This window comes from Solenopsis invicta, chromosome 13 (assembly GCF_016802725.1).
Source record: "Solenopsis invicta isolate M01_SB chromosome 13, UNIL_Sinv_3.0, whole genome shotgun sequence".
Taxonomy (NCBI): domain Eukaryota; kingdom Metazoa; phylum Arthropoda; class Insecta; order Hymenoptera; family Formicidae; genus Solenopsis; species Solenopsis invicta.
Genome location: NC_052676.1, coordinates 15,287,187 through 15,300,982, shown reverse-complemented (window position 1 = coordinate 15,300,982; position 13,796 = coordinate 15,287,187). Strand labels below are relative to the sequence as shown.

At 34.2% G+C, this 13,796-nt stretch overlaps 1 protein-coding gene across 6 annotated transcripts in view; it reads left to right on the top strand.

The window, feature by feature from the left end:
* Positions 1 to 13,796, top strand: part of LOC105198953 (brain protein I3) — a 62,623-nt gene that overhangs the window by 10,606 nt on the left and 38,221 nt on the right. Inside the window, exons 2-4 of one of the 6 annotated variants that reach the window (XM_039456839.1) lie at positions 521 to 675; positions 766 to 903; positions 4,493 to 8,756. In XM_039456839.1, the coding sequence (XP_039312773.1) occupies positions 521 to 675; positions 766 to 897 (287 nt within the window). In that variant the 3' untranslated portion in view covers positions 898 to 903; positions 4,493 to 8,756. Of the gene's footprint in view, positions 1 to 520; positions 676 to 765; positions 8,757 to 10,075; positions 10,487 to 13,796 lie in introns of those variants that run through there. The other 5 variants (XM_039456836.1, XM_039456840.1, XM_011173228.3 and 2 more) reach the window with 5 other exon arrangements.

The window sequence follows — 13,796 nt, the reverse complement described above, 5'->3', positions numbered from 1 at the left end:
TCAAAATTATAAAATTTGTTTAATAAAAGTTAGAAATGTCTGATACTTTTTGTCTATTACAATATTAATATAATTATTTATCAATATCTCAATAATTGATGAGCTAAATTGACCTACAGTGTATATAAACTTTTTTATTAGAATGATATCTGGAACATGTTTTAGAATTTTGTCGTTTTTCTTGCTACATATTTTCTACATAAATCAAAATTATATTTTAAGAATTATACTTTTAATTCATGTGGAACTTTTATTTTGAGTGAATACATGTCCTATTGGTAATTCTAAGAACATTTACAACTGGAGCATTTACAAATAGAGCATTTTCAAATTTATTATAGAAACTGATTTACTATAATCTAAATTTATCGTAACATAAATTTATGATGTAAATTTATTGTAAAAGGTTTAGTAAACTGTTATAAATATAAAGCAGCATTGATTTAAAAAGGAAAGGTGATAATAATTTATTTGCAAATTGTTACTGTTTTGTACATTTATAGTAAATTTTTATTATTAGTGAACACTTCATGGCAACCGCCTCCTGGGTATTATCCTAATAACATCGATCCTGCTGACTATCAAGGAAACAATATTCCATCGTATGGTTCTACACTTTCCACCGCAATTATTGTCCCAGAAATTATCATAGTCGGCGGGTGTCCAGCATGCAGAGTATGCAAGTTTTTTTTATTATTCTAATATTACCGTTTTTATCAAATATGCTAAAGGCAAAAGTTAATGACATTTTAATAATTCAAACAGGTAGGTGTAATGGAAGACGATTATACATGCCTTGGTTTACTTTGTGCGATTTTCTTTTTTCCCCTTGGGATTCTCTGTTGTCTGTTGTTAAGGACAAGACGCTGTTCGAATTGCGGAGCCTATTTTGATTAATTAAAAGTAAGAACACACTGTCTATACACTTGTACAGAGAATAATATTGTGTCAGATAAATTTTAAGTAACATAGAAGTCTTTAAAGCTACTAAAATCTGATAAAGATCTGGTCATTTAAGGGAATTCTAAAGTAATGATTGAATTCTGATGGCAACGTGTTAGCATTTGAAATGTCAGTAGTTCGACAACATTTTTATCAGCATTTTTTATATTATTATTTTAGCTTAGATATGGAAACATTTGACGCTAAAACTTGTTTTTCATGCTATTTGATTGTACGTATTGTTCAATATTATTATCACTATCACCTGTATACTATTTCCTTATAAAAAAAGGTCATTAAAATTTAGAGTAATCAGTTGAAGATTTTTTCTTATGTACTGAGAATTAAAAATTTGTCAGAAAAGCTAGAGTTTTCAGTTAAAAATAAAAGAATGGTGATCGTTGTCACCCTTGAAAAGAACATATGTATTGTATATATATAACGTATACGAGTACTATAGGATAGCCTTCCAACTCTCGCACGATTTATTACGCTATGAGATCCTTCTTGCCCGCTCGCGTTTACCCTTCCACATAATAGAAATATAAAAGTATGCTTTTGCCGATTCTTGCGCATCTGTTCGTTTTGAGCATGGCTTTCAAAATCTGGGGCTTGTGCCCTGTCCGCGCGTCACGCACCAAATAATTCACAAGAAACGCGCGGTCGAGAATTGCTGGCTGATTCTCTAATTTCTTTAATAACTTTATTTAAAAACTTTGAACACACTACAGCTTTGCGAAAACGGGGTACAAGAAATATTGACACACTTGAAAAACTTAAATGAAAAAATGTACAGATACGTCGCATCGGTGACTGAATTGCGAATAATTGTGATCGCAGATCGCGAGAACACCGCAGAAATCGGGATCAAAAAGACAATCGGAAACGCGAATATTCACCTGTCTAAACGCGCGACGCTTTATGGGAATATGCGCGAACGGAGGCTTGTTACCAAGGGAAAACTCGCGAGGAAAACGGAGTAGGCGATGAAAATAGGGCAATCGCAAAGATGCAATGAAAACGAATCAATCTCAAAGACGCGCAATGGAAACCAAGCGACAACGATGATGCGCGTACCGAACAGCATCGTAATGGTGGTCAGTCAATGAGAGTTGCATCTGGACTGCGACATCATTACATCACATTAAGGCTTTTGATAGAAAGAAGCCTGAGTGGTCATGCAAGTTAAACCAGACGTACATACATCTTTGTCCAACATTGACAATAATGTACTCGTATCGACGTTGTAGAAATGGCATCTCAAAATATGGGTCCATCTAAATCGTTGGCATGACCACAGGCTTCTCTCTGCTCCCAACTCCTCAATTGAGAACTCCATGTTGATGGTATAGCGATATAGTATTGTGAAAAAAATATAGAACTAATAGGCGAGAAACGTGACGTGAAATGTTGACGATAAAATTTTGTCTTTTATGTCATTTTGTTATTATGTGTTTTATTCTGAAAATGTGACTTCCCATACAACACCGAAAGATTGCAGAAACAGTGCATAAACCTTACATTGAAACATTGTAATATTGCATAAACGTTGCGAAATGTTTCTGCAATGCTACTATAGGCTTGCAACAATGTTGAAATGTTTGCTCTGCGAAATTATTACAATGTAAGACTACAGTAATGTTACAGTGCAATGTATTTGTTAAATTGTAACGCGTTGCTTATACAAATATGTAGATTATTTTAAATTTAATAGCAAACTTTAAAAATATATAGATATCCAAGAAAAACAAGAGAAACTTGTAATTATATATTGGATGGGGAAAAAAGTTTCTTTGTAATCTCTCGGTAGATGGCTTTATGATCCCATAACTTTGGTAATATTAATTGAATTTGACAATATTTGCGTTTGAAACGTGAAATCATAATGTTTAAAAAAAAAGTAGTTATACTTGTTTATTCAGTCAAAAATTATTGCATCTTGAGAATGAGTAAAAATAAAGAAGAAATTTGATACATTTTGAAATTTTATTTTAAGAAAGGGAAAAATGCGATTTAGGTTGTTAAAAAAAATTTGTCATGTTTAGGGACATGATGCAGTATTAGTGTGTGTCGTACAAAGCTGGTTTAAGCGTTTTTAATCTGGAAATTTTGATGTCAAAGTTGCATTGTGTTCTCCTGAACCGAATGCTTTTATAATAATAATAATAATAATAATAATAATAAAGTTAGTGTAAAAATACTCAATGAGAGTTATATTAATACACTAATTCTGATTACTTATAATAAATTTAATATAAAATTAGATAAATAATATTTGCACATAATATTTTATTAATTATGTCGATATTGATGTGTCAAATATCAAAATTGTCAAAATGTCAATTATTATCATTTATTTAATTTATACGATTAAAGTTTTTATGTAAGATCGGCCTATAAAGACACTTTTTTTTATTATTACTGAAGATTCGATATTAATGTAAATAGAATATGCACATAACGATTATATTAACCTGCGAAAATAGGCATTTTTTTGTTGATATAATCAAATTAATTGTAAATGATTTTTATAGACAATTTTGCATACTGAACGAATTCGTTATTCAAACTTGGCTATCACGTTACAATTTTGAGAAAAATGACGTCAAAGAGGTGAAAAACGACGATTTTGAGGGTTTTCATCTTAAACTATATAAATATGGACTGCTAATGGTTTGCATTAACTACAGAACGACTGTCAGCTAACATGTTCCAATACCCAGTACCTAAAAACGCGCCAAGTTCAAATGACGCTATCCAACATCATTTTGTAACACGAGTATAAAATGTATATAACGCGTATATAAAAAGCATATTTTTCACTTTAACAGCTGTTTGTGTGTTTTCCTGTTTGAATAGGCTTTATTTTATATGCTTTTTACGACTATTTATTGATTATTAGGCGAAAAAAGGATACTCAAGGTTCATTTTACACAAGTACTACATGGGCTGAAAAGTTCCGAGATTTTTCAGTAGGTGGCGCCACTAGAAAATGAACATGATTTATTTTGAGAGGTTTATTTGTCACTAATTTATGTATGAAGTTTCATGATATTTTGTTCATTTGTTTACAAGCTACAGTCGTTTAAGTGTAAACTACCTTTGCTTTAAAAAAAACATGGAAAAACAGGAATATCGCATATTGTTCAAACATTGTTTTTTGATGGGAAAAACTCCTGAACAATCAATGAAATGGTTAAAGAAATGTTATCCCACATTTGCTCCTTTGAGAACAACAGTTTATCGATAGTTTAGTAAATTTAAAATGAGTTGTACAAGCACCGAAGACGCAACTTGCTCTGGAAGACCAAAAGAAGCTATGAATCCGGAAATTGTAAAGCAAGTGCATCGAATCGTTTTGAGTGATTGTAAAGTGAAGTTGCGCGAGTTAGCTGAGGTCGTTGGCATTTCAAAAGAACGGGTGGGATACATTTTGCACGATGTTTTAGATATGAAAAAGCTATCTACGCGATGGGTGCCACGTTTGTTGACTGTCGACCAAAAATAGCAACGCGTTGATGATTCAATGGCCGGTTTGGCGTTGTTGCAGGGTAATTGAGTGGACTTTTTTTGACGTTTTGTGACGATGGATGAAACGTGGATTCATTACCATACGCCTGAGTCCAATAGGCAGTCTGCAAAGTGGCACGAAAGCCGACCAAAGCGGCTAAAAGACCAACCCTTGGCTGAGAGGGTTTTGGCCTCCATTTTTTGGGATGCGCTTGGCATAATCTTTATCGATTACCCGCTGAAGGGAAGAACAGTTACGGGAGAGTATTATGCAGCGTTATTGGACAAACTGAACGACGGAATGAAGAAAAAACAGCCCTATATGACGAAGAAAAAAGTTCTGTACCATCACGATAACGCACCGTTACAGACGGCCTTGAAAGCGATGGCCAAATTGGACCAATTACGATTTGAATTTGTTGCGCACCCGCCGTATTCTCCAAACTTAGTCCCCAGCGACTATTATCTATTCCCAAACGGTGGCTCCAGGAAAAGATTCACATCGAATGAGAAAGTTATTGCAGAAACTGAGGCGTATTTTGAAGGCTTGGACGTTTCGTACTACAGAAAGGGCATCGAAATATTGGAAAATTGCTATACCAAGTGTATCGCACTCAAAGGCAACTGTGTTAAGGAATAAATATAACTTTGCCCAAAAAGCGCTTGTTTTCATTTAAAATCTCAGGATTTTTCAGCCTATGTAGTATTTTAAAGAGATCTCATTATTCTGTTTTATCCAAATTCTCTTTATTTACAAATACCACGGTTGAAACTTCAGCTTAATCATGTTTTTCTGCCTGAATACGCTACACTTTATGGACTTTTTACGATTATTTACTGATTGTCAGGGAAGAAAAGGATAGTCGAGATTTATTTTTATAAGTGTTTTAAAGTGATATTATTTTGTTTTATTCAAATTTTCTTTACAACCAATGCCACGGCTTAAACTTTTTTATATTTTTCTCTTATGACATTACAACTTCAATATAGCGCCGCGAGAGATCAGAAGCTTTAAGCGACAAATTGGACTCTTTGAACATTAGTTTAATAATATCAAGGACCCTGACCGAACCGAAACTGAAACCGATCATAACCGTTATTTTAGTCAGACCTAAATCGAAACCGAAATCGAAATATTATGCGGGCTAATCGACCGTAACCGTAACTAAACCGAAAATATTTTTCTGATTTTTTCGGTCATATTTTTTAAAATGCTATTAAAGATTATACTGAAAATCAGGTAAAAAAGAAGAGAAAGTGCTGTGTAGAATTATTTCTTTCTACGAAATAAGAATGAAAGAAAAAGGTACACGGCATCTATATTTCATCTTGTTTTTTAATATTTTTAACGCTCCACAGATATGAAGTTAATTTTAAAGATTAATTCTTCTTTCAATTTGTGAACATAAAATGAATTTAAAAGAATAAGATCTTTGTAATGTTAAAACTAAATTTTTAAAGCCAAAATTACGTTTTAATTTTTCTGGCTTTTTTAGAGCACCGAAAAAATTTGAACTTTTAAGACCGTACATATTTACGTCTAAGTTCTTAATAAATAGTGATATTACAGGGTGTCTACGGAAGGTTACTTATTTCTTTGTTTTTATTATGATAATTTGATTAAGAGTTATTTTATAGAGAAAAACTACCATTAATACTAGAACAAGAATGACTATTAACGCTGCAAGTTGCTGAGAATGTTGAAGTAAAACAAAAAAAAAAAAAAAGATTTTGACAGATTTGGAACCTCCAATGATTTTTAAACATTTTTATATTAAACAAGTGTTGTTTATAATAAGCAGGAATTTTTATAATATGATATTTAAATTTGTATTATTTTTATACGTTATTATTTTTATACCTTATTAAATTTTACAATAGGTAATTGTATATCTGTAACTGTAACCGTAACCGAAAAAGACCGAAATCCAAACGATAACCGTTATCAGTAACAAGACCGAACCGAAACCGAAAATTGGATATAATCTTTGACCGTAACCGTAACCGGACCGAAATTTTATTTTGGGCAAGGTCCCTGAATAATATTATGAGGGTAAGCCAAAAATTATCCACATTTGCTAGAACACGTTTTTAAGTTTGTCAGACTGCGTATCAGGCAGGCAGGCTTTAAGTTAGCACTACTAGGGTCTCGATCAAAGCTGAACCTGATTGCGTTAGTTTATTTACCGCTACGGGCATGTAAATTTGCCCGTTTCGCTAGAAGTTTGCATCAAAGAAGAACAGAAAGCTGTAATATAATTTCTTTGGTCGGAAGGTGCTGAAATTCATCGGAGGCTTTTAACACAATACGCCGGTTTGCCAGTATCAACTCTTGAGCTTGCTGAACCTTTTCGTCGGTTGTGGAATTTGACGAACGTTCTGCTCCCTCTTTGTGTGTTACACTTGTGCGTCAACTTTTAAACTTTTTGATTCATTTATATACACTTCTGCGTGGTAAAGGATTGTTCCCGCATTGTGCTGAAAGCCTCCGATGAATTTCAGCACTTTTTACTCCTTTCGATCAAAGAAATCGTATCATAGCACTCTGTTCTTTCTTAGTGCAAATTTCTAGTGGAGCGGCCATATTTATACGCTCGTTGCGATAAACAAACTGACGCGATCAAGGTCCAACTTTGATTACGGGACCTCATTAGTGCCAACTTAAAGCTTGCCTGCCTGCTCGGAACGCAGTGTGACAAACTTAAAGACATGTTCTAGCGAAAGTGCGGATAATTTTTGACTTACCCTAGTAATAAAACGCAATTTAATATTAAAATTACAGAAAAATTTATATAATGTTTGTTATATTGTATAATTTTTTTTTAAATTTTTGTATAATCTTTACTGTTTAACGTCTTTTGCATCAATGATATTAAACAGACGATTGACATTGCTTTTGACATTATTTACATGTTTTGATTCTACAGTACAACAGCAAAATCAAAATAATGTCAATTTGAAGTCCAAATGATTAAATTTGTCATTTTTTGGTCAAATCATGAAAAAAGTTACGTAAATTTGATCAATTTCATAATATTGGGAGTACAAATTAGTTTGGTCCGTTTTTTATTTTCATGGATTTCAATCTTACGGAAATTGCTTGTTGCGTAACTCCCAATGATTCTGCAAGCTCCTCTTGCGTTTGACACGGATCTTCATTGAGTAATGCCTCCAATTCTTTGTCTTCGAATTTTTTTGGTTGTCCAGAGCGAGGTTTGTCTTTAACACTGAAATCACAATTCTTGAAACGTCAAAGCCATTTCCTATATGATTTATCAGTTGGATTATTGTCACCATAGACTTCTACCAGCATTCGATGCGCTTCAGCTGCACTTTTCTTCCAATTAAAGCAGGAAACTAAAATTTCCTGCAAATATTGCTTAGTTAACACAAAAGTTGACATATTCAACACAGTAAAAAACAGGGGTTTTGAAAATCAAAGCGATATATACTGAATATTATTGACAGATGTCTAACCTCTCTGAAACCACCGGAATCAGCTGTCACTATGACATATTCATAGCAGTCAGAGCCATCTTTTGGAAACGGACCAAACTAATCTGTACTCCCAATAAATTGACATTATTTTGCCTTTTCTATTTTTCTTGGATTCCTAATATGTTAATGTAAATCAATGTCATCTTATCATTTGTTACATTTACTCCACCTTTGCGCTTTACGTTCCGCTGCAGTAGGTCCGGTTGGAAGGCTGTGCTATAGGATTTTTGCGTGCGACATTTTTCGAGAAAAAGAGCTTACATCCTTATCACTCGAAATCCTAGTTCAAATGACGTGCGTACCCATAGACTTATATTTTAACGTGTATTCTTAGTATACTCTTCCTTTCCACATTCTTATATGCTGTTGCGTCATACAAAAATTAAGTCACAAGTGTATGCCTTCATATATGTATACATTTGTACGTATGTACACATACAGGACGTTTTCTTTTAACTTTCATATTAAATTATTTCCAAAAATGGAAGATACGGAAAAACGTTTCAGACAAAAATTGTAAACATAGTTTGAAAAATAACAAATGACGATATTTGATTCTTCTAATTATTTTGCATAAAAATATGAAGGTAGAGTTATTAAAAAATTAATATACAAATATTACACAAAATATTTTATACTTTGTGTACTATTTTATTTTGGTATTTTTTACGAAAAAAGCGCTTGAAATTAGAATGTTTATACAAAGAAATTCAAAAATACACTTAAAATAATACTATTATTATTTTGGACGGACAACTTGAGTGTAACCTTCAACTTGAATGTTATTAAAGAGTTATTTTTAAATTAATTTAAGTGTTACTTTTAAGTTAAATAAGACCAATGTCCACAATGCTAGAAATTAGAGTTTGAGAAGAAGTTTGAGTTCTCGGACCGAGAACTATGTAGCCGATCAACTTGCAGGTTTTATGAAAAAGTGGAAAATTTATTGACACATTTCTTGATATAAGAATTCGATTTTAATATAATAAACATTGACCTTTACACTAAAGTATAAAATAACAATAAGTTATAACCTTTATAATAATATTTTTATAATAATATATTACCATTTTTATAATAATACACTTTATAATGTACATGTAATATATCTATTAATAAATGCAATATTTTTATAGTAAATTATAAATTTTGTGTATCTGTTTTTTTCTTTTTTTTTTCTTATGGTTATTGGCATCCGTTCCCTCGCCAGTGAATTGGGAACGATATTAGGAACGGTTTCTTATAGTAATAAGAGTTCAACCAAACTCTCTATGTGTTCTCCGGAGTACATTTGGCTTTGTAAGTAGAAATGATTTGGCTGCCATGATTTTTAATAGTTCTAGATGTTTTTATTTATTTCCCCAGACTTGAATGGGGTGGCCGGTAGATTTGGAATAGGGTACCCGAGCAGGAAAAGAGTATATCAAATATGCAAATTACATGATTTTAAGAAAGATAATGGGAGACGACACAATTTAGTGTACAGAGTAATGAGAATGTGGAAGATGCTAATAGGAGTAGTCGGAAATTTATCTTTGAGCTATTTCATGAGCGGTTTTTCTCTATAAAGAGGACTGTAGAAAACGACATGATTAATGTCTTTTTTATTTTCTGCACAGTGACAGTACTGACTCTGTACGATATTTTTTTGATATTGACTGTAAACCAAATTGTAATGGTTACTTCTGATTCTATTAACAATCACAATCTCTTCACGACTAAGATTCTGCTTATGAAATTAGGGTTTTTTTTTATTAAACTTTAGATATAATTGATCGTACATTTTGCCCTTGTTTCTTGAGATTTCTTCTAAAAATGCCTGATTCTTTTGATCTTTGGCTTTTGTGGCTTCTATGAAGAAGTCTATGCGGAGTTTTAAAGTTGACTTTATTTCCACTGCGAGCCGCCTTAGTGGCTTGATCGGCTATCTCGTTTCCGAGTATTCCTTTGTGTGCTGGAATTCAAACAAATGCTATTTGTAAGCCGTTAGTCTATGCTTGATATAAGGTATGTCTAATTTTGGCAATGATGTGATTTGAACAGTTTTTTTGACAGTTTTTGAGAGTTTGTAATAGGCTGAGGGAATTAGTAAATATAACAGTTTTTTTCCATTTTCTTTTAATAGCTAGGTATATAGCCGTCCAGGCCTCCGCAGAAAATATAGATGTGCCTTTGGGCAATTTATGCTGAATTCTAAAGTCGATAAAGGATACAGAACCATCCGTGAAGACTTGCAGATAATCACTGATAGTCATTGTTGATCAACTCCAGTAGAAATGGTTGAACCGCTTGTAGTGTGTCTCTATCCGGAAGATTGGCGATCTTGTCTACGATCCTCGGTACGTGTAAACATGCCATGTAGTCTGCACCCGAGCAGACTCCGATCTGATATATGTTTTAGCTCTTTTTGAAAGCAGCCAAATAGAGGGAATTTGGCAATAACTTTATTGCGCGCCTCAGACTCTACAAGCTCGGCTGTGCGTTTCAGCTTTGAGAGATAGTAATGCATTATGCCGTAGGAATAAGCGAAAATTTTGTAAGTGTATTTTAAATTTTATAACATAGCAAATCTAGCTCTCAGAGTGGGTTTGCGTGCCTCTGCCAATATGATATTAACTGGAGTGGATTACTTATATCTGCATGCAACACATAGTATCCTGTTCTGCAAACGTTGAAGTTTGGCAAACACTGTACGGTTACCCTCCAGCAAGAAAAAATCTGAACTCCGTATTTCACAGTACTTCTGAAGAGGCTGCGATACAACGTTATAAGAGTCTGAAGATGTGCAGCCCACAACATACCTGAGAGGAAGGCAATAATGTCGACAATTTTTTTGCCTCTTTGATATAAAAACTTAAGCTGTTCCTTGCCAAACAAAGATCTGTCCAGAATAATTCTGAGAAACCGTGTCTTATCTACTATGTACCTCTTTTCCTTTAACTCGTATTATGAAAAGTAGTGGCTTTTCTACGCCTCTTTATGATCATAACTTTAGATTTCGGAGAAACAACGTTCAGACCCTTAGAGTCAAGGTATTTTTGTATGTTGTTCAGAGCAGTTTGAATTTTTTCCCTAACTGTGAGAACATTCCTGGAGGCTGTCAATATGGTGATGTTGTCAGCATCAAGCTCAATAAACTCTTATGAGAAAATTTAATATAGTATTTCAGCACCATCTAATGATGACTCCTGAGAAATCGGAATTAAGTAGCCAAATTTTCAATATGGCTTCCGCGAGCGTCACATTGATGCATGCATGCACGTTGAGCCACGTTGAGCATATTAGAGCATGTTGAATATATTGAAGCACATTGAGCCTAACTAAAGCTTGTTGAACATATTGAAGTACGTTGAGCATATTAGAGTATATTGGTTATAATTAATTGAAGTGAACTGAAGTGAAGTGAAAAATTAGATATCAAGCTTCGACGCACTGAAATTGCAGGTAATATAATTTTAGTCACAATAATACAAATAATAATAAGAATCGCTAAATTTTTATGATACAATTCTTATAATTTTATTTATTCTTTTAATCTTTATTATAAAATTTTATTAGAAAATGGTCAAAGCTTGTTGCGTTCTTGGCTGCAAGTCAGGAATCAATGTGCCATTGCATAAACCAAAAAATATAGAAAGATGTTTTCAATGAGTAGAAAGTTCGAAATTGCATGAGTTAAAGAATTACTGTGCTCAAGATTTGCCCAAATATAGAGTGTGCCATGAGTATTTTTTGGAACAAGATTATAGCTATTCGCCGTATAAACGTACCTTGTTAAAGACAGCAATAGTTATTATCGAAAATCCTACTGATACAATAGACAATAATTTTCAGTATGTACAATCACAGCAAGAAAACGAAAATATCGAACAGCATAATCAAACTCCGCAACTTGCACACCTTGAAAACGCGTGTTCTAGTCGAATTACATATATATATATATATATATATATAAATGGAACAGTATGATAATTTATTTATGCAGCATCAGAATTTGTTTATGCAAAACAATGTAAATTAACTTGAAATGCAAAATGAAATATTTGAAGCAATACTACATCTAAAAAACATCGGACAATGAAGCTATAATTCATGATGACAATAACATTATCAAAAGATAAAGATAAAGAACCAACTTCAATTTTGAAAAAAAAGCGTACAAAGAAGACCAAATTTGCGTAATATTACACGTGTTGCTAATCTTAGTTCCAGAGCTAAATCCTTGTATAACGTAAGTGTCAAATTAAGATGCAGAAACAAATATCTAAAGCGTCTTGTAAAAGAATATAGAGAAAAGAATAATACCCTAGTAGCATTTTCTGCAGGACAGAATCTGCGTACAGTTAATTGCAGTAGAATTGAGTCAGATTTGCAGAAGATTATTCCCAAAAGAGCCATGCTGGCAGATTGCTAGCAGACTGCTTCAATATTCGTGCACTGTACTTGTATATGAACTGCTTGCAGAAACTTGGTACAGATATTGAGCTATCTCGAAGCAGATCCTTTCCGCAATTGCAGTCTGTAAGAAGTCTAGCAAAGTTCTTCAGTAGAATGACATAAGATTCTTTTAATAGAAGTAGCGCGCAGATCTTGTGCAAATATTACACAAATATGATCTGTAGATTTCTGTAAGTTTCTTACAACAGAAATAGCGCGCAGATCTTATGCAGATATTGCACGAATATGATCTGCAGATTCATGCAAGTTTTTTACAACAGAAATGACGCGTAGATCTTGTGAAGATATTGTACAGATTCTGCTTAATCAACGGCAGAAAGATCTGCTGCAAGGTTTATAACAATTTTGAAATGAAATGAATTTAACAAGTGAGTGCTAGTGCCACCGCTAGGGGGCCACACCGCGGAAGATCTTTTCGTGAGTCGAGTGCGGCCACAGGCGTTATATCTAGACGCCACCGCGGCCGACTTCTTAGCTCATACTCCAGTGAGACTTTTATGAGCTCCGTGTTGTAACCTCGAGACGAATACTCGCTCTCATTTTTTTCAAACATGACGTGTGTATGGAACTGTGTGGAACACTGTTCCACATAAAATTTTATATTTTTACATGTAAATAACAATTTGTATTGTTATTTAATCTTGTACATAAATAATGTTGAGAATAGGCGGGGGACGAGGCAACTGAGACGACGAGATACAGATCTTAGGACGTTAGCTTTATTATCGCGTGCGCGTACAAGGAAGTGTAGCGAGAGTAGCAGAGCGTGGTTCATGTATATAAGAGAGCGTAAGGCTTAGAGGGCGAACAGCATGGTTCGCCGTTCAGGCGCTACGGTCGCCTGATGATAAAAACGCGGGATGAAATCCTAACACTCCCCCTCGAATGTAGCGCCGTTCTTATCTTTCGCCATCCTCCTCATTCCGATCAGTTTCAAGCACCGGTAATGTTTGTCTCCGGGTAGCCCCTGAGGAAGTCTGCCGGCATCTTATCTGTGGGTAGGTGCTCGATCTGCAATTGGCCTTCACGAATTGCGTCCCGTACAAAGTGGTGCCTGACATCGATGTGTTTTGATCTGGCATGGAAGGTATGACTTCGTGCCAAGAGTTGCGCACCTCGATTGTCGTTCATTACTCGGATCGTTTCAGAGTTGAGTAGTCCAAGTTCCAATACAAATCTTTGCAGATATAAAGCCTCCCTTGTAGCCTCAGTTAACGCCATATACTCCGCTTCTGTAGATGAGAGAGCAACGGTACGTTGTTTTCTGGACTTCCAGCTCACTGCAGCGTTGTTAGAGTAAATACGAATCCGGTGTAGGATTTACGATCTACTGGACACCCGGCCCAATCTGCGTCCACGAATCCCTCCAGAGTTCCCATGCCTTTGGT